Below are 24,311 nucleotides of genomic sequence, written 5' to 3'. Positions count from 1 at the left end.
GATATATATATATATTCGTAAAAATTTGAATCCTCAATTTAGATTCATTTTCAAGTTAAATCAGTTTAGAAATAAATGTTTTATTAATCGTATAGATTTGTTAAAATAATTAAAATTCTCACGAAACTGTTTACACTTGATGCACGACTTTTTGACAGAACGAATTTACTCTTGGCTCAATATATTTTGATTGATTTCTATTAAGAAAGTGATCGACGAACGAAGGAAGAGATGGAGACAAATTGTTCTAGAATAATTGAGCATGAAGTACACAAGAAATTCCTCTGTAATTCAATCAACCTACTTTTATAATGTAGTTGTTTTTCCTTTATAGTTGACATATGATTCGTTTGAAGCTAATATTGATAAATACATGTGTAGCATTATGATTCAAACGCAGGATGTTATGTATGTTTTCATTAGTATTTCAAAAACTGTTCCCTCCTATTCCAGTACCATTCTACAAAAACTAATTAAATTTTTTTTTAAATGCATATGAATTGGATGTATTTGTGTAATTTTCTTTTACATGGACCAACATTTTTCAATGTCGCCAAAGTAATATGCTCTGAAAGAACTGGTGAGGGAATGGCGTCGTAAGAAAAATGTGGTCCGAATAATGGTTTTTCTTTTCGACCAAGTTTTTAGTCGCCAAAACAGCGATTTGCTGCCAAAGTAATATGTTCTGATAGAACTGGTGAGGACATGGCGTCGTAAGAAAAATGTGTGTCCGAATAAAGGTTTTTCTTTTCGACCAAGTTTTTAGTCGCCAAAACAGCGATTTGCTGCCAAAGTAATATGTTCTGAAAGAACTGGTAAGGAAATGGCGTCGTGAGAAAAAATTGGTTCGTGTAAAGGATTAGTACAATATTTATATCGTATAATATCCCTATTTTTAAATGCTGAGTATTTATATACGAATTCGAATGCATGATCTATGTTGTATGTTAGCAGCTCTTTGCGAATGGGTGTATTTTTTGCATCTTTCCTATATGAATTATACTTGTTTCAGTATGTGTACATTCAAAATGATAAATAACGACTTTGATGTAGAATAATTCTAAATGCAAGAATCGAAATAAACAGTTTTTATAAACACAAAGAATTTACGCTCTGAATTCAAATCAATTTCATATAATTTAAAAAAACGAAAATATATATATGTGAAAGTTTGGGCCTTTTTTTTTGAAGAAAAAATTTTTTCATTTTTAAGAAAAATATTTGATAAAAAATTGAAAGAAAAAAAATTTAGCAGTGTCAAACTTGCTCATCATATCACTTTATCAGTTATTCTGAAAGATGTTTTTCCTTTTTTTTTTTTTTTTTTTTTTTTTTTTTTTTTTTNTTTTTTTTTTTTTTTGCTCTTTTTTTCCCATGGAAGGTAAAGAAATCCTCGATGCTTTAAACTTAAAAGAAATCTTTAATTCCAAAGTATTAATAACTTATTGCTGAAAAAAATGGCAAGACTTAAAAACTGACAAGTATTTTAAATATTTGAAAAAACTATTAGTTTTTTTTAAAAATAAATTGCTTGTTTGGTGGTATTTTTCCAGAAATGATCATGTTTTCTTGTGCCCAAACAAAGTTGTAACAAAGCAGTTTTACGAATTCAAAAAAAAAAAAATTTAAATAAATAAATAAATCGAATCATTAATGCAATTTGCCTTTAAAGAACGGTGTGTTTTATTTTCGAATTCATATTTTTGCTACTTTTATCGAAATGAATGAAACTCAAAGTAACAATTATAACTGTCTGGAACTCACGATAGTTATAAAATCTTTTTCATTAAAAAATATTATTCCACGTGAAAAACAATAGCCTCCAATAAACAACTATAACGAAAACTCAGATGAAACAAAGCTGGCTTGCAAACATTGATTCTTGACGGAGTGAAAAATGTCAACTTTTGCTCATTATTTATTCGACTAAGTTTGTAGAACTTGACCTTGTTTTGCGAAAATTGATACAAAGAAATTTATCTTTGTTGGCTAGAATTGCGATACCGGAGATTGATAAAGGACTAAGTACAAGTGACGAAGAATGGGTATCTCGATCCTGATTGGTAGTTGAAACGTGGTATCTGTTTACAACTGTTCTTTCCATTCTATTTAGAGTAAGCCAATCCCGTCAATTATTAATTCTCTTAAGTGACACATTCTAAATTTTTTTTCAAAGATTTCAATTCTTTCACTATATATTTACACAGAGACTTAACACAAAGACAGGCACGAAACTACGTGGGACATAAACAAACTAATTATGCTTCGAAGTTGCCAGGTACACAAAACAAAAACATATCACGGTTAACAATAAAATACATAAGCAAATAATAAATCCATGATAAGCAAAAGAAGTAGAAGAGAAAAATTATATTTCAAGTAATTCCTAATTCGAAGTGCGATACGGATCTTTATTTAATTAACTTGTCGTTAATTAACNTATATATCATTACACAAAGTCTTAACACCTTTGTGTTAAGACAGGCTCGATGCCATGCAGAACATAAACAAATGAATGATGCTTCGAAGTTGCCAGGTACACAAAACAAAAATATATCACGGTTAACAATAAGATACATAAGCAAATAATAAATCTAAGTTAAGCAAAAGAAGTAGAAGAGAAAAATTTTATTTCAAGTAATTCCTAATTCGAAGTGCGATACGGATCTTTATTTAATTAACTTGTCGTTAATTAACATTCTAACTTATGTAGAAAACTCAGCTCTACTTGAATACGCCATTTTGCCGATAAAGATTAGCTGGCGCTGACGTCGTAGATCACATGTATGGGAGGTCTTCTTAAAGTACCCGATTGTATTTCATCATTATTATTCCTCTTTTTTTTAGGAAAAATACATTCTTGTAAAACGTTATGGCTTCGAATTCACACGATTATTTTTCCATCAATTTATATAACTTCATCTAGTCTTTCATACGTTATACAAATACAACAAACTGAAATGCAAAGGCTTTCTTTTTGTACTCTCATGGGTTTGAGGTCCAAAAATAGTATGTGTTTGTCTTCATTGCGTTTTCTAATTGTTTCCCAGATTTCACAGTATCAGTTCGCAAAAGTGGACCCTAACCTCATTCTATTTCATTAAATTAAATAAGTTAAATTGTTTTCCTCAAAGTCGTTATTTATCATTATCAGACATAAATGTGGTATATGTTGTTGCACGAGGACAATCGATAGTTTTTAAATATATGATGTGCATTTAACGGTATATATTCTCTGTACTTTGTAAAATGCTCTTGAAAACTCATGTTTTATTTCTTACTCTCAACTGCTGTCTTCCAAACAAATCTTTCCCGATTTTTTCACTTTCTTTTCAATGCATCTAAAGGAAGTTGAAAAAAGAAATAGTCTTTCTTTTTTACTCTATTAATATTAGAAATTTATTACATTTTTTTATTTATTTGTTGTAATGCCCATGTGCGTGCAAATCTTAAGTGATTTTTATTATTCAGTTCCGTTAAAGACTAAATTTTTTTTATTTAAAACAAATATGCGAGATAAATAATCTGAAGAAAATTACTTTGGCGGAAAAAAAAACTTATAATAAAAGAAAATTTAATGAAACAACAATCACTGAAATGATACAAAACATAATTTAAAAAGGAACATGGTTTTAGATTCGTCAAAAGAAACGTTTTCACTGACTAGTTCCAAGGAAAATAAAGTTTGTAGTCGAAGTTGTAGTTTGTGATCATAAATTGGCGTACGCAGAATGTAATCTTTTGGCCGCCGTTGCAAATCTATTGTCTTACTAAGTTAAGTCAAAGCAAGACTTTTATGAATAATGTTTACAAAATTTATTTTGCAATTTATTCAAAAAAAATTACAAATAATACGAGAGAAAAGTGTAGGAGAATAATGATATTCTTAAAACAAATTATCAATGGAAGTTAAAAAAAATATTTGCTTCTGTAAGTATTAAATAAGGTCACAGTGCGAGAAGCTCTCTTGGTTGTATAAAAATCGTTTGATCATTAACTATTTGTCAAAACTACATCCTCAACGACATTCCCAATTGTGGGTTCGAGTTCAATTGCTATCAGGCAAAATGTGAGGCGTTTCCGTTGTTTAAACTCTATGTAACACAAATACGGGATACTTTCAATCAAAAAGTAGCGATTTCTACTTGACTCAATAGTTTCTCTGTCTTCTGCATTTGCATGCGAGCTTAAAGAGATTTCGTTAATCCAATAAAGTAGATAATTATATAAAGAAACTTTGAACGGAAGAATTCATAAAAACTGATTAAAATATAGCGATTTTCATGAAAAAAGTGTTTCAAAAACATGATTAAGAATTATAATAGATTGAAGGAAAAACAAAAAACAGCCATACGAAAATTACCGATCGTTTAACGAATCAATCAGATAGAGCGAGATGTATATAATAAAAAAAAAAAGCTATGTACACTAAACGCTCCATTCTCTCCAATGAAAATTTCTAGGAGGTTCCATTCTGGCCACAAAAAAAAAAATTACATACATGCTGGAAAGTTCTATTTCGACCAAATAGAAATCATTGAAAAAATGATTACACACTGAAAAGTTTCATTCCGGCAACAACAAAAAGTAAATAAAAAACGATTGCACACACGTTAAAAGATTCCATTCTGGCCACACAAAAATTTGAAGAAAAATTATACACATGCTCAGACGTTTAATTGTGGACAAAAAAAAATATTACACACATGCTGGAAAGTTTCATTCTGGCTAAAAAGAAATCATTGCGAAAATGATAACATACTAAAAAAATTCCATCCTGGCAACAACAAAAAAAATTTAAAAAATGATTACACACACTCTAGAAGATTCCATTCTGACCAAAAAAAATTGAGGAAAAAATATTATACACACGCAAGGGAAAAAAGCTATTGAAAAAACTATTTCACACTTGTAGATTCTGCCAAAAGGAATCGTTGAAAAAGAGCATTTTAATAATATGCTTGAGATAAAGGATGTGTCATAGAAAAACAAATAGAAGTCATACGAAAAATAAAAGGCGGGCAACTGTTAGTCCAATCATTTGACCGACAGTTGAGCAATCTTAATCAAAAGATCAGATGAATCAGAAAAGATTCATATAAAGAGGTTCTAGAGAACATTTTTAGATAAACATAGCCAATAGCCATAACACAGCAAGTTATGGCTGTGTTCTCCGAACAATCACCTTAATGTTCGTTTAAAGTATTGTTTGTTTCAACGTTTAAAATTTTCATCAATTTCAATTTAATATACAACAAATAAACCCAACATATTTTTAACATAAAGTTTATTTAAAAAATTACATTTTAATTAAAATAGACCTTTTTAATTAAATGTTTAAAATATTACTGATTTTATGTTTTTCCCTTTTTATACATTTATTTTTCCTAAAAAACCGACATATTATTTTAAATGTTCCAATAATCAGATTCTGAACAGCTTTCATTTTTTTACTGCCGTTCCAATTATTCTTTTTTTTCTGCATAAAAAACAAATGAAATTTTTAAGAGCCACTGCCACTTAATATGTTCGTTCGATTTTTTTTTCCTCATACATTTTACGACATATTTCTTAAACATGTCGTCATTTTTCACGACATATTATTAAAAGGAAAAAAAAACGCAAAGAAGAATAAAACTTTATCTTTTTTTATGTGTAACCACAAAAAAGTCGTAAATAAAGCTATCGTTGTTTAAGCAGATCCTTTTTAAAACCTATCACTTTCTTGCTTTTGAAATAAATATATTTAAAAGTAATTGTCTCGAACTTGGCTAATTGCTTATAAACTTCATTTTTTTTTATTAAATAGTTTAAACTGTCGACATATTTTTTGCCGTGGTAATATACACAGAAGTTCTAATTTTAATTGTACTTTATTATCAGCGTGCTTAGCCAAACAATTGGGCACGTTGTGATAAAAGCATAGAATTTTTATATGATATAAACATAATTTTAAAATAGTGGGGCACTTTATATGCCATTTCTAACGTTTATATGGAGGTGAGAAGAGGGGGAATAAAAAAATAGGCTTAAATAATGCTGTCTAGACAAATGATGTATTAATTCCAATGTATATGTTTATACGAAATCGAATGAAACCAATCACAAGTAGATAAAACTAATAATTTAGAAGTTATAAAGGTTTTATATATAAAATGTACAATTTTGTATTTATACCTATTTACAGATCTAACATAGAAAAGTATCCAAAAAAATCACACTGAAAATTCTTATTGTTTATAACAAAAAAATAAGCCTACATATATATTGAGGTGCTTATTTGCGTGCTACTTATTTATATAAGAACGTAATTTTTAAATGCGCAGTTAATATTTAGAATTCTATTTGTGAGGATACATTTGAATTAGGAGTTCGGCCGACTTTAGAAATAAATACGCACGCAGTAACTGTGTGAAACTGCACAAAAATTTAAAATTCGACTGCTTGTACTTCTTAAACATTTAAATTTATCAATTTATTTATTAAGGCAACTTTTAGGCAAAAAAAAAAAAAAAATAGAGTGACACTTGTATTAAAGCGAAACTCGTATTAAGTTGGCTAACAAGTTTTTTTATTTTGTTTTCTTTCCTTTGTATGTATGTTTCCCCTGGGGGTTCTGACGAATTTAAAAACAACTTTATAAGCGATAAAAACCTTACTACACAATACAGCTTTAATTCTTAGCAAATTTCATTCATAATTTTTAAAAAATGTAACTACATTTGAAACAGAATTTGAAAGTTTATTTAAAAAACATTATATTGAATAAAGGCATTATTTTATTTTTTAAGAAATGTAAGTGCATAAATCTTTGTCTCTTTACCTTACTAAAATTTGCATTTGAACATTTAAATAAAACCTAATTAACTTCTTCATGAAATTTATCACGCCCCCTTGCATTTCAGCATAGAAATTATTATTTAAATTAGACACAATTTTTGTGTTTTGAGTTTATTATAGCATAATTGGTAATAAAATTTCGCCAGCTTAAAATAAAAGACTTCATTTTAAAAATACCATTAAGAAAACATTGAAACAAAATATTTAATTCGTATAATAGAATTCATATACAAAAAAAAAGGAAAATTTATAGTTGAATGCATTACATTTAAAGTAGAGTTAAAGATAATTCGATCCAAACAAAAATTATAGCAATTTATCGAAACCTGCCATTTAATAAATGTACTCTAAAGAAAATTCTTCAAACGTTGGAATAATGCCATTATTTGCTAAAATTTAATATCCCTGTAAGAAAGCAGGAGTCCATACTTAAACGCGTAACAAAATAAATGACTTTATATTATGTAACACTTTAAGTTTGGGAACAATTGTGTAAACGACAAGATCTTATGTCTCCCAAGAATCTCGAAAATTCAAGCAATTTTACTCAGTTCTTTAAGCAATTTATTAAGTCAAATTATTTAAACAACTGTCAAATATTATCGAGTAAAATATTACAATAAAATTTACACGGTTAATCGCGAGTAAAATATTCAAACAACGCTTCAAATTTACTTAGTCGAATTATTTTTCTCAATTAGATGCTAAAATAGTCAAGTAGTCACCTTGTTAATCGCGAGTAAAATATTGCAGCAAATGTCAATTAATATCTCAAAAAATTGCTACAAATGTCAATTAATATCTGAAAACACCTGCAAGTGACGTAATGTGGGTACCTCTTTCCTGATTAGTTGTGGAAACGTGGCATTTGTTTGCGTTAGAAACTGTAAAAACTTCGAGTAAGCAGAGCCCGTGAAATTTCAATTCAATGCTCGTAAGTGACACATTCTATATTCATTTACGAAGATTTCAATTCTTTCATTAAATATTTCTTACTTAACTCAAAAACAGTGACAAAGCCGTGTAGAACATAAACTAATTGTGCATCGAAGTTGTCAGGTAAACAAAACAAAAATATATCACGGTTACTATGAAATACATAAAAAAAAATAATAAATCTAAATTAAGAGAAAGACTTAGACGAGATGTGCGATACAGCATTATATTTAATTAGTTTCACTTTAATTAGCATTTCAACTTATGTGGAGAAACTTAGATCGACTTTAACACGCCATCTTGTTTAGAAACGATCAGCTGGTGCTGAGGTCCTACGCTATGTGTCTGTGTATCAGTGATAGTCTTCTTCTTGAATTGCAAGAACCCAATTCAAATGTGGCTTGACCGAATTCCGACCTATGATCATAAATTTGTGTTCTAAAATTGTTGAGAAATATGGCCATTAACAAGCTGAATGTGTAAAGAAAAAATTCTTACTATAATTATGTTGCAATATATGCAATTTAACCGCAGTACTTACTCAATTTTATTTGTATTAATTGTTATTGAGGTGTCAAAGTTGAAAAAATAAATTAGTTTCGCCTTGAGTAATTTAAATAATAATGAAACACTTTTTTCTTTTTATTATTTTTTTGGATTATTTTTGGAAAGCATATTTGCGAATATTTTAACTTTTTTTACCTGCATAGACGCTCATTCTGCTTTTATACTTTTAATACCTGCTTTGCTCGCATAACACTCTAAAAAAGCTTTCGTTATATATTACTCAAAATAATAATGATCATAAATAAGTCGTATAAAGCAAATTTATAAATAAGTAATATAAAAATAAACAGAGTGTAAAAGTATATATGTTTTCCTACTCTTAAAAATAATTTTAGTTCCATTCACTTTGCAAAAAAAATAATCACTTTTTTTAAATTGCAGTCAATTTACAAACAACTATTCAAATAAAAAATGTTTTCAATTGCAGCCACTTTGTAAACAGCTATTCACTAATATCACTGAGTTACGTATTAATAAATAATTGCAGATAGTTTACAAGCATCAGTTTCCAATTCATCAAAACAAATTTCATTCCAGTTACTTAGTGAACAACTATTGAAAAACAATTTTTTTTAACTGCATCCAATTTACAAATCAAAAGAAAACTATTTTAAATTGCTGTCTATTTGCAGGTATATTCATAAATATAACCTATCCATACACTAATAAACAGTTGCATCCAGTTATTAAGCAAATATTTTAAAAACAACTATCACTTAGTTAAGTAATAATAAATAAATAATTGCAGCTACTTTACAAACATCAGTTTTCCATTCCAAAAAACAAATTTCATTCCAGTTACTTAGTAAACAACTATTAGAAGACAACTTTTTTAACTGCATTCAATTTACGAACAATCAAAAGAAAACTATTTTATATTACTGTCAATTTGCAGGCAGTTATTCATGAATATAACCTAGTTATACAATAAAAAAAAAACAGTTTTACCCAGTTATTAAACGACTATTTAAAAAAAAAACTTTTTTATTTGAAATCATTTCGCCTACATCAATCCCTGATAACAAATTGTCTCTTCTTAACGATTCCTATTAATTCTCGTATAAATTGCATAAAAACTAAGAAATAAAACTAAGTTTTCATCTGAAAATTTCAATGCTCAATGTCTTTATAAAGATTTTTATAAGTGTTGCTGTTAGTATTGCTGGTACATTACTTGGAGTTATTAGTAAACTGTATTAAATATAATTACCTGCTTTTCATTCGTTTTGCGAAACAAAATATACTTTTTTTCATTAATGAGTTTTCCCTCATTAGTGATGATGAGTGGGTAAGAAACATTTCATCAAAATTTCATTGCAATCTTTTTGTAAAAAAAAAAAAGTATTTCAACATGTTTATTCCACTAATAGTTCATGCTAAAAGATAAATATAAATTAAAAAGCTGCAATTGTTCCATAAATCTGCAGCCCCAAAATTTTTAAAACAAAATATTTTAAACAAATCGAATGATTTAAAGCAATGCTTCTTAATCCCTTTTCTTAAGTGTCTGTTTTTTGCAAAATAAAAGGGGGAGAGCACCTGCCGAAAGATCTATTTATTTGCTGAGCTTTTACGCGAATTTTTAAAAACATTTGACCAGCTTCGTGAATTTTTTATGGTTTATTTCAGTTTAATAAAAATATAGCGTCATTGGGTTTTTAGTAAAATCTTTGTCATAAAAAAAATTTAATTTACGAAAGAACTAAAACAATTTGTAAAAAAATTATTTGATTATACATAAAGAAAACCCATTTAAGAAAGCTTAATATATTGGCTCACGCTACTGTAAATTAAAAGGTTTCTCAAGGCTACATGATTTCCCATTTCTGCATACTTTTCCCCTCTCCTTTACCATGGTTTCCACAAATCTTGCTTTTTACCCAAGCCAGTATATTCCAACTTTTTATTGAAACGTACTGCCGTATGGGAAAAGCAAGATTGGCTTAAGCCATAGCAACAAAAAGGATTATGAGTGGAGATCTTGAGACTCCTATTCTATTTACAAAATGTATGACTCCTATTCTATTTACAAAAAGTATGACTCCTACTCTATTTACAAAAAGTATGACTCCTATTCTATTTACAAAAAGTATGACTCTTATTCTATTTACAAAACGTATAGAAACTCTGTTACAATTTATTTTTAACAGATATTTGAGATTTCAGCATGAAACTTACATTCTAAACGTCGTTAAAAAAAATTTTTAGTATTCTATCATTTCGATATTAAAAGATGGAACAGAAATTTCACATCAAATTAATCATTTAAATATTTTTTTTGTCATACAGAGTAATTTAACTTTATGATAAAATATAGCGATTTATTTACTTCAAATTAACCATTTTAAAAAGTTTTCTCTTGGATTATGGGTACTAAAGTGAGTAAGCGATAAAATTACGTGGTTTTATTGTCATCAAATTAACATTTTCAGCAAGTCTTTTTCGTGAGATAAAACTATTGAAATTGCTTTGATAAAGTAAAGATAATTTATTTTTATTAAATTAACAATTTTAACGAGTCTTTTTGTTGTACAAATCTACTTAAATGACTTTATAATAAAATAAAGTAGATGAAAGTATGTGATTGAAAAAAAAAATAATTTTGTCATTAAATTTTTATGTATAAGAAAATAAATGAAATGTGCTGCAAAAAAAAAAAAGATGATAAATCTCCAATTGCTGTACCAGTGAAAACTTAATACATTTAACCATGTTTAAATGTTTGTTTTGTTGTTTCAAACAAAACAAGAAATCTCTATTCTAGTCGAAAACATATACTGTAATAATTGTTATGAATAAATATTTCGTGTTATATGTTGAAAAATATCTCTTTACTTTTTTTAATACGCATGCAGACACACAACAAATGATTTTCCCAAATTTCTAATAATTTTAGTTCAGACAACAAAATTATATATTGTTGTAGTGGGCTATATTGTTATACAGAGGGCCTACATACTTTGGGGTCAATTCCACATTCTCCCTATATCTTGTACAAATTTTCAATCGTTTAAAAATACTTTTTATTCATCCACTCAAATCCAAATACATTTTTTTAAACTTGTAGTGTAAAGTTACTACAGTTTTTTTCAAATATTAATTCAATAATTAAATAGGGATGAGAAAAAAACGAAATGGAATTTTCTGATAGGTTAAGCATTAGTCATTGTTTAAATTTTGCTATAAGCGATTTAGTTTTTTCACACATTTAAAAGATAACATCAGTAATAATTTCTAACTTATAGCTCTATTTGAACAAAAAAAATTTAGTTTATTGAGCACATTTAAATATTTAGTTATTTTATATTCTCTGTGTCAGATAAATTCAATAAAGAACATGACGTGGTAGCACGTGTGATCCACGTCACCACGTTTATACTTTTTATAGTTGCCAGATACCATGCTGCTTTTTTTTTCCAATTCCTACTCTATATTTCCAATTTCTACTATATATGTTCACACTCTCCCTATATATATTTATGTAACTTGTTTAAATTTTCAATCGTTATTAAAATATTTTTGTATTCATCCACTTAAGTTCAAATACATTTTTCTAAACTTGTAGTGGGTGACACTTGATATTAATACAGTTTTTTCAAATATTAATTCATTCATTAAATTTGATTAATTCATTTTAATTCTTTAATAAAAAGTAACTAAAATAACATTTTTCTTTGTTGACCTAAGTAGGAATTGACAGTAAAAAAAAATTTAATAATTACTTGCTTTAATTTTAATGTTATATATGTATTAACTATAAATGTATTTATATATTACATGATAACTTAATTTGCACAGTTCTAATTATGGTTAAATATTAAAAACAATTGAAATAAATTCAAAAAATAAGATCGTAAACATACCTGAAAACCGTTTTTATTGGAAAAAAATACGATGTTTTTGTTAATTTATTCACTTTTTGGACTGTTACGTCAACCAACAAAGTATGCATTGAGTCCAAAGCACGAAAATTATTTTCGTTTCTGAATCGAAGACTTGGAAAAAAAAGTACATAAAATACATAATCAGCAAGTACTTAATCAGCAGTGAGTCTTCTCTTGTCAGAAAAGACGGGGGGAATGGCAAAAGATGATCAAATAAGACTTTTTACATTATTTGAAATAAAGTTGAAATTTGAAGAAAAAAAATCGTTTTACTGGGGTTTATATATCGAAATATTGAGAGAAGGATAACATTAATTCATATGCAAATTCGTCGGGACCACGAAACATTATCGTAATAGAGGGAGTTATTGTTGTATCGGATGTCGTAGTAGTTTACTGTATAAAGAAAGATCCAAATTTCTATTTTAAGTTAAACTTTTTATCACATGTGAAACTACAATTTTGGCTAGATGTGTTGTGTAAAAGTGATAAATTGTGCAAACAAGAGAAAAAAAACTTTAACACCTAAATAACTTTTGATTTAATAAACTGATCATCAGACATAAAGATCCACTAAACAATAGGAGGGGTAGAATTTAAATACGCTATTTGAAAAATACAGACGATATTTTAAATTAAGAAATCAGACACATAAACGTACTTTGTCAAAATCATGCGTAAAGACGGTACTGACTTAGGTATTCATTTAGTGGATCAAAAACTTAATATGGTAGATGAACTTGAGAAAAAAATTGCATAATTCATGTTATAGCTCACATTAAAAATTATTAATAGCCATCTATTAAACTTAAAACTAATTAGACTCATTACCCAACGATTGAAGATTATTTAAACTAATTAGGTTCCTTACCCCGCGATTGAAGATTATTAAAACTAATTAGGTTCATTACCTCGCGATTGAAAATTATTATAACTAATTGGGTTCCTTACCCCGCGATTGAAGATTATAAAAACTAATTAGATTCATTACCCCACGATTGAAGATTATTAAAATTAAGTGAAAAAAATGTTTAAATAATATTAATAAATAGATTCAATATACAGATTCAAATGCTGAGACCAAATGAATAATGAGAAAAACGGAGAAAGTATGGACTAACATTATATAAAAATTAATTATCTAAAAATATGTCAGTTCTAAAAGCGCAAAAAAAAATATTATTTTATTGATGAACAATTCTGTCAGTACATGAATGCAAAGGACAGCACAACATGTAAATTTGAAATTTATACATTTAGAAATTTTCGTACCAGACAATTTCATTTATTTCCATTTGAAGAATTTTAAAACTAAAGCCCAACCTACATGTAGAACAATAAAATTAGTCCTACATATTTGGAATGGAATTCGATGCAAAAAACTTATTTTTCATTTCTATTTTTCCAAACATATTTCAAGGCGAGAATTTTGTCGCCCATGAATTTAAAGACATTTGTCGAACATTTGGCAACAATTGTTACCATACTGGCCGTGAGCCTTATATCCAAGAATATTTTAATCTTTCTTAACATAGATGCCAAATCCCTTTTTTTATAGCAGGGTTGACGACACGTATTGAATTCGAGGCACAAAATATGCTCGCCGCTCTATGCCAAATACTGATTATGAAATCATGCTTCAAACAACCTGAAGCTTAAAAAAAATTCTTTAAAAAAAGGTAAAAATTTTATATGCAGAATGCTTGTATTCCTTTAATATAGAAGCCTTTTCAAAATTGAAGTACAAATTAGGAGTTTCAAATTAAAATTTAAGTGAGAGAAAACGAAAAAACTCATCGAAAATTTTTACACAAGAGATTGGGAGGTTTTCGTGGTTTTACTCTCCATGTAACGCAAATGCGGATATGTTCCATCAAAAAGTCCTCCACGAGGGTAAATTTCTCCCAATACTTGGTCCTGTAGTTTCCTTGTTTTTTGTTGTTGTTGTAATTCATTTACGTCCCAAAATTTACCCGCTGATTACAATTAATAATGCGCAAAAATTACGATAATATCACGCTCATTATCGATATCAACATATCGAACAGATAATTTAGAGAAGATTATAAGCGATTGTTGAATACGATATTATTTTGCGAAGAAAAACTTTTTTGGGGTTACAAAAACATGGACCAATATAAAAAATAATGTTAAGCTGGAAAAATATCGGGAAAGGTTGTTAAATATCGATATTTTTTGACATTACATCGCGATATTAAATTTTATCTTTCGCGGTTTTCGGGTCCTATGTTCGTGTAGGAGTCAACACACGTTTCCTATAACTGATAAGTACCAAAGGGTAATGTCCTGATACAAGGGCGCCGGCAGAATATTATAAAAGGAGGTGCAATCCTCTAACAGAAAAACAAACAAAAAAAGATTTTCTGTTATTACATTTTGTTTTGTTATTACCTATACTTTCATGGGTTAATTTTTTTGAAGATACATTTCATCATTGCTAACAACAAGATATTTTTAAAAAAAGTACGAATTTCTTGTATATACCGGGAGAAACTGTATTGATGGCGCTGGCATAGCGACTGACTTTGAAACACAAAGTCACTGTTTTGTTTATATCTTTCGAACAAAGTGTCTTACCTTTCCAAAAATTTGGAATTGATATCATTATTGATTATACTTTACACTGTTGAAATATAAAAAAAATCAAAAAAGTCCAAATTGCAAAAAAATATTGTTTTTTTCAAAAAATGAATTTTTTTTTGTTAAAAACAAAAAATTTTACATTTTAATGTTGATTTTCTTAAAATTTGAGAAAAATTACTTCAAGAAAGTGTATTTAAATATTTTTGTTGTTGGATGGCAATACGTTAAAAAATTTCTTGCAAAGTCGTGCGCGCAAANAGAGCTTTTTATTCACTTTACTTTTTTGGGATTTTATGAACTGAAAAATGACAATTTTCGTGAGAATGACCCATATACGGTTTTCGAAATAAATTTTGTTTGAAATAAAAGGTTGTTCATTTTTGGTAATTAATTCAATTAAATAATACTAATTTAATAAATATTTAACTTATCATTAAAATTCAGATAAATAATCATTTAGTCGCTTAAATTATATTAATTTTATTCACTCATTGTCAAGAGTTTGAAAGACGAATAAAAAAATGTTTTTAAATTCAAACTTATAAAATCATTATTAGTTTTTCTCAATAAAATTAACTTATTAAATTTGAAAGAGATGGTGCCACGTTATTTAAACATGTGCTGAGAAAACTCAAAGAAAATATTTTTTTCTCGTAATTTTAGAGTTTAAAAATTAGTTCGATTTAGATTTTAAAAATAAATTTAATGTGTAATAAATGAAAGTTTCAGAAATTACTTTTTGACCTAAATTCTTCAAGTCAAACTTATAAAATCATTATTAGTTTTTCTCAATAAAATTAATTTATTAAATTTGAAAGAGATGGCGCCACGTTATTTAAACATGTGCTGAGAAAACTCAAAGAAAATATTTTTTTCTCGTAATTTTAGAGTTTAAAAATTAGTTCGATTTAGATTTTAAAAATAAATTTAATGAGTAATAAATGAAAGTTTCAGAAATTACTTTTTGACCTAAATTCTCAATTCGCTTTGAAGATCAAATATTTTTCTAAATATTTTGTTTTCAATTTATTAAAATTTAGCACTTTTAAATCATGTATGTCCTACTACTTAGACTAATTAATATTTATGCTAGTTGTTTTTAACAAATATTTTAAAGATGAGTTTTTGTGTGAAATCAATACCCGCAAATTATACATCAGATTTATCAAATTAATTGAATACGGGTTGAATATATTTATTTATATATAATTTAAAAAATATGGAGAAGACATAGAAAGAAGAAAACAATAAAAAGAGAAAAATATTTTTTTTTTTTTTTTAAACTTAATTTTGTTAAATGTTATTAAAAAAAACTAGCTGGCTACTTTGCATCTATTTAAAGAAAGAAAGTCAAAAATATAAAACAGATTTACGTTTTTAACAAAATAATTTTATATGATTTTTATTTATATACACTTCTTGAAATCGTATTAAACCATTTTCAAAAATTTCCGAAATTTTTATTTCTTATTTTGAAGAATGCAAAAACATCCAAAGTTGAAACTTACCATCGCATCTCAATTTACAGGGTGTTCCGTAATGTAAAGAAAATGGGTTATCTAAATTAGATTCATTACTAAAATGGGATTTTTTATCTAAAAAATCGGAACAAAATGGTAAGCGCATTGGAGTTCAAAAATTAATATTCAAGTAGGGGCAAAAACATTATTAAAATTTTACAAAATACAGTAGAATACAGTAGAAGAACATAATTATAGTCAATAAACTCGACTTGGTTCTCTCACGGTCAAATTTCCTGTGCTATAAATCGTCAGATGTCGATAAAGCGTATTTGTTTTGTTTTTTTCTCGCCTAAATATTCAGTTGTTTTCATTTTTGATATTGATCCTAAATACATAGTCTTTTCAGAATACCCATGTTCTTTTCTAATAAATTCATTTCAAAATCATGCGTTTTTAATTATCTAACGCTCTGCAACTAAGGAAAATTAAAAAAAAGTCATAATTTGGAGCCTTACACTTGAAGCAATGCGATGATTTTAAACTATATATATAATCTTGCCTTCAAGAATTATCTGGGCTTAAGAACAGACAAATAACTTGAATATTTTAAAAGTTATTAAACTTTCTTAAAAATCCCCAATTTAGAGACATTTTTTCCCTAGATAAAAATTATCAAAATCACTGTCGTGTTCTCAGTTTTTGCAAATTTTTAAGAGACCATGTAATGCAGCACTGGAGTATTATCTTCACTCTAAAAAGTGAATATAATATAGAACAGTATACTCTTAATATCTCTTATGTCAAAAAAATATTTTCCCCCTTAACATTATAAATGCACCTAATGTTAATTTGAATTCCTATGTCGAAGAGTTTCTCCTCAAAACCTTGTTATGTCAAAGTTTTTTTGAAATAGAAAATGAATTTTTTCGGAAAAATTTCGAAGTTTAATGTACACCAATTCTTTTCGATTTAATGCATAATAAATTTTGTCTTACTTTTTAAAATAGAATTATTTTTTTTTGTATTTAGACTTATAATCAACTATCGTAACATACATATTTAATGGTAGTTATTCTTATGTTTCATTTTAAAATATATTTCTTCACTTTTTAGAACTTATTTAGTTCTGAACTTGTTATCTCGAAACTTTTTCAGCATCTCTTGAACTTTGAGATATCGAGAGTATATTGTAACTTGATTTGATGTCAAGGCAAAATACTCCAGTATACGAAGCAGACCATAAATACTCCAGTATACGAAGCAATAAATACTCCAGTTTACGAAGCAGTAAATACTCCAGTATACGAAGCAGACCATAAATACTCCAGTATTCCGAAGCAGATCATAAATACTCCAGTATACGAAGCAGACCATATTTAAATTTAAATCCACATCAAAATTAAGGTTCTAGAAATTATTACAATTTCTAGTTCTATTTTGTTAAAACCTTTGTTTATAAGTCTCAGTGTGTCGACAATCAAAATACAGATAGAATTCGGATTCTGTATGCTTTTAAAAACTTGGTAATGTAAAATTTATTTACATATATATACTTAACCTAATTCGACAATTAAAGACATAATTTTTGTAAAAATAAAATTGAAAATAGTAAAAAAGTAACACTTTGTTTACCTTAAGAAGCAACAAAAGCATATAATAAATAACTACAATACAGAACGATTAACGGCAATATAGACTTTGATCACTTAACACGCATCAATTAAATATATATTTTGAGATTTCAAAACTTACCCATGTAACTTTAGCCGGTATAACTTGAATTTTTTCGATAACAAATCCTTAAAAAGCAAGATATCAGATAAAGTCATCACTAAATCACACTTTTCGAGCAAATCACGAAATGCACAAAAAGTTTTAAGATAACCACAAGGAAAATGTGTAACAAGGTAATGAAACTTTCAGCTGTTACGTTTAATTCACACCTTTGTAATCGATTAAACTTGTGGATCTTTTTATAAGCGGCTGTAAGTTGTAACTTTTTGATCTGCACTGCTTATATGAATTATTTTGAAACACTCATAATAATGATTTAATGTCTGAATACATTTCTAATTCTATGACGTTTTCAGTTTCAAATTGAACAAAATATTACATTATTTTTTTCATGTTTAATCTACTTGAAAAACTACTAATTAATATATTGTTTTTCTTTTAATTTTTAGTCTTTTAGTTTATTTATGCAAAATTACAAACGAAAAAAAAAACTAAAATTCCGATTAGTAACGTATTTTGCTTGTACCATATAAGAAACAATGCTGATTTTCATAGACACAAAAGCTTTAGCTTTAGTTGACATTTGAGATTTCTAACTAGTATGGAAAGTGGCCGAAATTTCGATTGATGATATTTGATGAGAAAAAGAAAATGACAATCAGGAAATGTAGCAATGGCACCCTAGTAAAGGCCTCTAGCAAGAAGTTTAAAATTTAGGCACTCTACCTAGTCGCAAAGTGGTTGAAATTTGGAGAGACGATAAATTACTCTCAGCGATAAGTACTGCTTGAGGCTGTCCCCCGCACTTATAATAATGATAAATTTAATTCCGCACCCGACTCGTACCAACCACAGGTCTGACGTAAAAATATCCCCAGTAGTAGACGGATCCTGGGTAATAGTCCCCTTGCCACCGGGCTAACCGTGGGAGGCTGACTAGTTCTATCAAAAAGTCCTCCACGAAGGCATAGTTTCACCCAATGCCTGATCCAGGAGTTCCCTTGTCTTCTGGATTGGGCTCAAAAGTACGAGGCTGCGGAGTTGAACATTAGCAGTCGTGAACCCAAAATTGGGTTGGCGACGGTTAAGAAATAAAATAAAATTAACCTACATGGCTTTTGCTAGCGTTATTATTATTATTTTTCTTTATTTTTTTCATTTATTAACTCACATTCTTAAAAACTTTAAAAGCAGGCAGTAAAATATATATACATATATATATATATATATATATTTTTTTTTGTCGACTAAGAAACAAATTCGCTTTCACGCTTTCAAATTGCAGCCAATCAGATCAGAAAATAAAACTTTACTTTCGAAACGAATTCAATTTTTATGCGAGCTTTGTTCAAACCGCGTGGAGAGTAAATCTTGAAATAAACAGTGCATCATTTTAGGATTTTTTTTTTTAATTTAAAAAATATAATAATTTTCATGACTTATTATTATTTTTTGAGGTCTACCAGAAATAATAGGAAATCACAGCCTACATAACAGGTTTTAATTTTAAAGATAGCACAATCATAATCAGGTTGACACAATCATAATCAGACTTCACTGATGAATCACAAAAACAAATATTTTGCTCGTATGAAAGAAAAATTCCATAAATCCATTTAATTCACAATCAATTCGTATATCTGAAATATAAAGAGACTATAAAATGGTATTCCTTTTATTTTCAAATTTAAAAAGAAATTGTTTTTGATTTATTAATGTTTAGGTAGTTTTAAATCAAAAATTTGATTTTTTTTCCTTCCTACTACAATCAATTTGAGATCAATTTACTGGGTTCTAATTCGTTACTATGGTTGTATTGAAATGAATTTCGTACACTAAAATCGTAATCAATCATTGTAGAAATTTAAAGGTTTTTTTTTTTTAAACACGTGGTTTTTTGGTGTTGTACAAGAAAATTCAAATTAAATTTCCACTCCAAAATAAAATTTCTAACAAATTTCAATGTTTTAACAAAAATAACAACTTATAATTTATAATAATAAGTAGAAGAATTAATGATAATGTTAATAATATAATATTAATAATAGTATTGATTATGGAGTTGAGAATTATAATATAATTCATAATTGTAATAATAAATTATTTACTTCGATTTTGTTTTTTTTCCCCTTCTCTTCAAAGTTTAAATCTTTAAACACAAGAAGAAAAAAAAATTTTAAATATTCTAATAATTTGGGTTGATTTTCTCACTAACAAAAAGGTTTACATATGCTAGAATAAAGCTTTTATAGATCTAAAATAGACAAATTAGGTGGACTAAATCACTTTACTCGTAGTTATGTTCGGTTGAAATAATGCTCGGTCGAAAACTGTTCAATCAAAATATTGTTTAATCGAAATAATGTTCAATCGAAATATTGTTTAATCGAAATAATGTTCAATCGAAAAACCGTTCAATGTCCAATCGGAAAAATATGTAGAATTCATATCAAATATAAAATAACTTTTAATTAGGACTTTATACAAAATAAGTATCGTTTTCTTTGGTTTTCTTTACACAACCATTTACGGCAGAAGATCTAAGTTTCTTTTAGTTTGGATAAACTTGTGTCCAAACTAAAAGCGTGATTTAAAAAATAGTTTTCTATTAAATTTTACAAAAATTTATTTAGGCAACTGTATTATCTTTCTTAATCTTAATCTACAATCAAAAAACTGTTCAATCTAAAAAATGTGCCGACTTTATATGAATATAAATTAACTTTATGACTTTAAATTAGGAGTTATAATAAAATAAGTATGGTGTTCGTTTCTTTTCTTTGATAACTTACAAATTTTCATTTACGTTAACAATGATAATTTCATAAAAATATTCCTCGTCTTATAAACAAAATTACTTTGTCTAATTACTTTGTTCGCAAGTGAAGTTTTGCTACACATCGGGTTGGTCAATGCAATGAGGTAACTACGTTTTGGGGCGACTAGTGAGAACGTAAATTAACGTAAAATTGAGCATATATATTATATAAATAAAAGTACCGATTGAAATGCGATACATTTATAATAGGGAAGCTTCACTAGCGGCATATGATTATGTTATTTGGGGTCAAGAGTTGCTATGAAATTTTTAATCCTATCTCCCCTACCTCCCATAGAAGATTGTTGCAATCTTTTAAGGAGGCTACCTTTATAACACATATATATAAACCTAAGAAATGTTGCTCAAACTCACTATGTTTTAATTTATTTAATTTTTAAGGATTTTGAAGAGTGTCAAAAAGAATTTCTCAAAAGTTTATCAGTAAAGTCTCATGCAAGAGTTGTTGCAGCTGGACTTCCATCAAAGGTACGTACACTACTCTTTCATATATTCTGGAATTTACTGTTTATTGGGTACTTTGGGAAAGTGATTTTAGAAACAACAACAACAGGTTTCGTAACATCCATTCAAATGCCTGTAAAAAGGAAATCACTACTTTCTTAACTATTTACTAAAAGCGCATGTAATAACATGACAGACGGAACTACTAAAAGGTTTGCTACAACCGAGTGTTCACTATATTCTGGATTCATTATAGCGGGGTTGAATTGTATATACGAGTAAACTAATCACTCTTATTTCAAATTGTTTTGGACTCGACTTTGACACATAGAGTAAATAAACGTTGTAGTTGAAAGCCATTTATGCAAGGGGTTCTAGTTTTCCAGTGGTGCCATCTCTGGTCAAGAATTCGACTTCTGCCACACCCGTTTATAGGAAGGACCTATTCCTACATCCACAGATCGTAATTTTGATCTGAACCAGAGAACGATCAATCTCAAATTCAGTACTCCCAGAGGTATAATTTGTTATGGGAACAAGGAAGACTTTGTGACCCTACAGATTTAACATGCACCAGTCACCATTTACTACACGGGAAATGTTCGATCGGCTGCATTCGAACTTACGTTCTCTCAAACCTCCTTAGCGAATTCATTTTGTTCTTCTTTCTCCCCAGGGTCCAGTTGATTGCCAACCTAAACCTTATGAGTCTGAAGATGGTACTGTCCCAAAAGCTAATGGTGAGTCGCTTTACAAACTCGATTATAAACCTCAATCACCTATGAATCAATTGCTTCAATGTGACCCATCTAAAGACAGACGGTCACCCATATTCACAAGTTCTGATTCCTTTCGACCAGTGTCCTGCGCAAAATCATCCTTCATCCCATGGCCGTTGAGCTTGGCCAAACCTACATCATCAGTGGTTAAAGGGCAGTCAGAGCGAAAACAAACACTGATGCCAACGGATTTCATAACTACCTATCGATTAAGTTACTGCAGGGAGAAAATGAAGGTAATTTTTCTTTTATTTTTTTAGTATTTCATTTCGGGTAAAACTTAGCTTTGACCCTTAGTAAAGCTTGTCATAGTTTTATAACCGTCATTTAACAGCCACCCAATTTTGTGCTTACGACTACTAATGTTCAACTCACGTTGTAATTTTGAATCCAATCCAGAAGACAAGGAAACTCCTGGATTGAGTATAGGGAGACATTTGCCTTCGTGGGGTACTTTTTGATCGAACTAATCCACACAATACGTCACACGGAGAGGAAAACCACGAAATCCTCCCACGGTTAGCCTGACGGCAAGGGGATTCTAAAACATGATCCGTCTTCTATTGAGGATATTTGACGTCAGCATTGTGGTCGGTGCAAGCCGGATGCAGAATTCGTATCGACCGGCCATCATTGGGATTCGAACCCGTTCTTCTCATTGGAAGGTGAACGCTCTATATCACCTGAGCCATCACGACTCTGCCATAGATTTAACATTTTTGCCATTTTTTGTTCATAGGACATCACTACGAGGTTTGGCTCATAGAATAATTTTCCCAGACGCTTTTTGAAGTATGCCAAAGAAAAAAAATTTTCATAGTCCACGTCACACCTTTGTCATACAGCCATGGCAACAGCTCTCCATAGTCTCAGGATATTTATACAGCTGTGCAGAGGCGACCCAAAAATATACAACAATCCACTGGGGAGCTCCTGAGGAATTATGGGAACTCCTGAATTTTATAAAGTATAGATATATTTAAATATATATGTTTGTGTTACTGTGAATGACCGAAATTGGTGGTTGTTACTTCCACCGGTGAATATTGACAATCACATAGTCGCTTTTGTAAATGTCCGAAATATATACTAGGACTAGTTATAGTGCGGCTTTCAGGAGAACTCCAGACACCCGTCTCGCGTCGTGGCGGGTACTATGGTTACGAAGAAAGGTCACTTCGAATAGGGGTGTGGGGTGAATAGTTTTGTATTAATCTTAGCGTAGGTCGTCGTGAGTAAAACAATCGACACTTTCTTTCCTCCATTTCAACCCCGTCAGAAACGTGCTCTCGCTTGTTACCATAGCAGCAGACAGCCCCAGACTTTCAGTATGTCGCACTATAGGTGCCACTGCTTGGTATGCCCTACATCAATGTTTTTTTTAAGGTTCAGTTCCACATCCCGGTATACATTTGCCCGGTATGCCCTACATCAGTGTTTTTAAAGGTCAAGTGCCACTGCCCAATAGGGATTTAACCAGTATTTCGAACACTGATGTTTTTCCTAATCTATCCTCAGTAGATATTAAAATATGGAATGCATATAATAACATCAACGACTAAATTAATATGAAATCGAATATAACAAGTATTTGGGACATTCACCAAAGCGACTGTGATTGTTGACATTCACCAGTGAAAATCGACATTTTCTTGACTGTGATCCATGATAATAAACTAAAGAATTTGACAATAAAATGCTAAACTAATATGAAAAAATCATTTTTCAAACGTTCCTCTCAAATGAAATTTTTGGGCGATTTTTGAGATGAGTGGTAAAATACCCCCTTACACCCTCTGTCCACCCTAGCACAAACAGTTCTGAAGTTACAAGAGTGACACACCAACTTTTATATCATTTTGAGTTTTTTTTTTTCAGGCTCGGAAAATTTGCATCTGCTCATTTGAACAAAAACATTCTGATGTAGAGAACACTTCCAGTAAACATAACGTTCGAGAATGCTGCCCAAAGTGCTCCTCATCTGAATACATAAATTTCCTTTTATATCAGACGGAGTATCGCCGCTCCATGTCTGGAAAAAAACTGCCATCTCTCGAAGACACTCAACAATGTCCGGCTGTTTCAATCGCCGCTTCAAAAATATGCGACATTCACAAAAAACACGCGTTTGTAATGAAATAGCTGCATCTGAATACAAATTTAAAACAACTTCCAATTTCTGTGTCTTATTATAATTAGTCAGTTTTATCTTCCATTTCTA

At 29.0% G+C, this 24,311-nt stretch overlaps 2 protein-coding genes across 2 annotated transcripts in view; one reads left to right on the top strand and one right to left on the bottom strand.

Moving 5' to 3' along the window:
• The window catches only part of LOC107455170 (ER membrane protein complex subunit 3), a 127,719-nt gene that overhangs the window by 75,008 nt on the left and 28,400 nt on the right, over nt 1–24,311 (bottom strand). The gene's annotated exons all lie outside the window — the stretch shown is intronic.
• On the top strand, nt 19,603–24,260 carry LOC107455171 (uncharacterized). The gene is made up of 4 exons (XM_016072646.3): nt 19,603–19,694; nt 21,249–21,335; nt 21,988–22,326; nt 23,969–24,260. The coding sequence occupies exons 1-4, from the start codon at nt 19,692–19,694 to the stop codon at nt 24,230–24,232; spliced, it is 693 nt and encodes a 230-aa protein (XP_015928132.2). The 5' UTR covers nt 19,603–19,691; the 3' UTR covers nt 24,233–24,260.

The sequence above is a fragment of the Parasteatoda tepidariorum genome, chromosome 7, assembly GCF_043381705.1.
Source record: "Parasteatoda tepidariorum isolate YZ-2023 chromosome 7, CAS_Ptep_4.0, whole genome shotgun sequence".
NCBI lineage: Eukaryota > Metazoa > Arthropoda > Arachnida > Araneae > Theridiidae > Parasteatoda > Parasteatoda tepidariorum.
Note: the sequence above shows the minus strand (reverse complement) of the source record. Positions and strands in the feature narration are given on the sequence as shown.